Source organism: Amphiura filiformis, chromosome 13 (assembly GCF_039555335.1).
Source record: "Amphiura filiformis chromosome 13, Afil_fr2py, whole genome shotgun sequence".
NCBI lineage: Eukaryota > Metazoa > Echinodermata > Ophiuroidea > Amphilepidida > Amphiuridae > Amphiura > Amphiura filiformis.
Window position 1 is genome coordinate 44,987,054 of NC_092640.1, and position 3,286 is coordinate 44,990,339.

Below are 3,286 nucleotides of genomic sequence, written 5' to 3' on the forward strand. Positions count from 1 at the left end.
GGTAGGTATACAGGACAATGTAACAGATGCAATTGGAGGTCATTTGAAGTCATATGTAAATCAGTGGAAAAAGTTGACCACGGACCCTACAGTTATTCAGGCAGTAATGGGATATAATTTAGAATTTGCTGTTGAACCCCCTGAACAATTATTCAAACCAGCACAATATAAATTGTCTGGAACTGAGTTGGAGGCCATTGATGCTGAAATTACGACATTGCTGGAAAAGCAAATTATTGAAAGAATTCCCAGAAGAAGGTGATTTTTGGTCGAACATTTTTTCTAGGCCAAAGAAAAATGGTAAATTGCGCATTATTTTGGACTTATCCAAACTAAATAAGCATCTGGAGTATGCTCATTTTAAGATGGATACATTGGATGTAGCCATCAAGCTAATTACCAAAGATTGCTACATGACTTCAATAGACCTCCGAGATGCTTATTACTCGGTGCCTATTGCACAGAAATCTAGAAAGTACTTAAAGTTTGCATGGAGAAACAAACTGTATCAATTCAAGGTGTTACCAAATGGTTTGTCACCAGCCCCACGCAGGGGCGGCGCCAGGGTATTTTGATAGGGGGGGGCAAAACAATTTTTGAAATTTATTACTGTGGCGCGACAGCGCCTCCGTCAGCGCTTCTTGCTGACATGAGAAATGTCTGAGGGGATGTGCCCCCTCAGAATTTTAAAATTTTTTTAAATGAAAGCACAAATGAAGCCATTTGATGCACCTTTTTCGGGTTATTTATTTATTTTCCAACCGCATATTTTTATGGATTTCATTCATTAGGCATGGACCTACTCAATTAGTAAATCCAGCACCTTTTGGCAACAAAATAAGTTCATTGTACAAATGTGCACGAAGTGAAATATGGTGGAAATGTTAAACAAAAGTCGCTATGAAGCCTTGAAAAATTAACACTTTTAGGCTAAAATGGCCAAATATGAGGTTACTTTGGTCAGAAACCCACATACAGGCATCAACATTAGGGAATGATTGTATGGACCATCTACCCTATCAAAATATTGGGGGATTTATGCCCCACACCGGTCGGATCTCTCGCCTCTGGTCTCAACGCGGTGTATGTTAAGTCAGTTGCATTGTATATGATATGCCGGGTTTTTTTATTATAAATTGGCACGATCAAATTATATGAAGGGGGGGTCTTAAGGTTGGAATAAACTGAAAGCCGTATTCAGGAGCGTAGACGGGTGGTATAGTCGCCCCCTATGATCACTAAAAGCCCAAAACTCCACTTTGCGAGCGTAGCGAGCGTAAAAAAACGCTGTTTTGTATGCTTTTTCAGTTAGAAAAGGACAAAAATTGCCCATTCGCGAGTGTAGCGAAGCTAAAAACTAGGTTCTTTATGAGTTGGGAGAAAAGGCAAGAGAAGCCATGTGACTTTTATGGGGAAAATGTGCGAAAATGGGCCCAAAATATAAAAACCAACAACTTTAAAACCGCGTAGGTCAGCATTTCACAAGGGGCAAGATGTCCGAAGGGGGAGTTTCCCCGGGGGGAGTTTCCTCCTTCTAACCATGGCCAGCGAGGGGAATGGCTCCTTTTCTTCTTCTCCCTCCTCTCTTTCTCTCCCCTCTCTTTTCTCTTCTCTTTCTCTTTTCCCTTCCTTTTACCTCTTTTTTTGAAAATCATAGGGGGGGCAATTGCCCCCCTTGCCCCCCCTGTGGCGCCGCCCTGGCCCCACGGGTGTTTACCAAACTATTAAAACCACCATTTGCTCATATTAGAAGCTTGGGTTTCTGTGTTGTGGGATACATTGATGATTCACTGCTGGTAGCCCCCTCAAAAGTGGAAGCGGAAAATGCAGTTAAATATACCGCACAATTGCTATCAGAATTGGGGTTTGTAATTCATCCAGAAAAATCGATTTTTCTACCAACACAAGAAATCACTTACTTGGGTTTCGTTATAAATTCCCATGCTATGACAATCTCATTAGCGCCTGAGAAACGGCAAAACATCTATCAGAAATGTGTAGAGTTAAGTAGAAAAATCAAACCCACAATCCGACAAGTTGCAACAGTAATTGGGAAAGTTGTAGCAGCCTTTCCAGGCGTACAACATGGGCCCTTGTATTACAGGGGACTAGAAACCACAAAGATTGAAGCTCTTTCTAGAAACAGAGGCAATTTTGATGCCAAGACTGAATTGAATAATTCAGCCAGAAATGACTTAAATTGGTGGCTTGCAAATATTTTAGCAGATAGTACATGTTCACCGATACAGCAGCCCAAGCCTAGCATTTATATTGAAAGTGATGCAAGTGGTCAGGGATGGGGTGGTACAAATGGGGATACAGAAATCGGCGGTAGATGGAATGCAGAGGAGTTGAGTATTGCTAGCAGAAACGAGATTAACTATCTAGAATTACTCACAGTTTTCTACAATTTGAAGGCATTTTGCAAACACTGCAGTAATGTTCATGTTCATGTTAAGGTTGATAACAAGACAGCCATGACATATGTAAACCACATGGGTGGTACAAGATCACGGGCATGTAACAAATTGGTCAAAGAAATCTGGCAGTGGTGCATTTCTAGAAATATATGGCTCTCTGCATCTTATCTACCGGGTGTGGAAAATGTCACTGCAGACAGGAAATCCAGAAAATTTGATGATAATATCGAGTGGATGCTGCATAAGATGGTTTTCCAAAAAATATGCAAATTATTTGGGACACCAGAAATTGATTTGTTTGCATCAAGATTGAACAAACAATTGCCTAGATACATTTCATCGAGACCAGACCCTGAGGCAGAAAATATTGATGCATTTTCTGTAAATTGGGAGAAATTGCAATTTTATGCATTTCCTCCTTTTTGTCTTATGCCAAAGTGTATTCAGAAAATTGAAACGGACCGAGCAGAGGGCATTGTTATTGTTTGCCAAGTTATTGCATATGCTTGTGGATGATCCTGTTCTTTTGCCTCAGGGTGTGCTCTCTCAGCCAGTATCTGGCATTAGGCATCCACTAAATGATAGTTTACGCTTGATTTGTTGCAGGTTATCAGGCAATCCCTTGAAATGCGTGGAGTTCCGGAGGCGGCAATGCGTATCATTTGCAGCTCATGGCGAGAATCCACTTCAAAACAGTACCATGTATATCTAGATGGATTGAATTTTGCAGCAGCAGGGATGAAAATCCATTGCAGGCGGATATAGGGCATGTGTTGCAGTTCTTAACTGAACAATATGAAACATTTGACTTGGGCTATAGTTCCCTCAACACAGCCAGAAGTGCTTTATCTTCTTTTTTAGTATTA

At 40.9% G+C, this 3,286-nt stretch overlaps 1 protein-coding gene across 1 annotated transcript; it reads left to right on the top strand.

Annotated features, from left to right (window-relative positions):
• Positions 1–1,946: 1,946 nt before the first annotated feature.
• LOC140167705 (uncharacterized) lies at positions 1,947–2,936 on the top strand. The gene has a single exon (XM_072191001.1). It carries the CDS (start codon positions 1,947–1,949, stop codon positions 2,934–2,936), a length of 990 nt encoding a protein of 329 aa, XP_072047102.1.
• Positions 2,937–3,286: the final 350 nt, after the last annotated feature.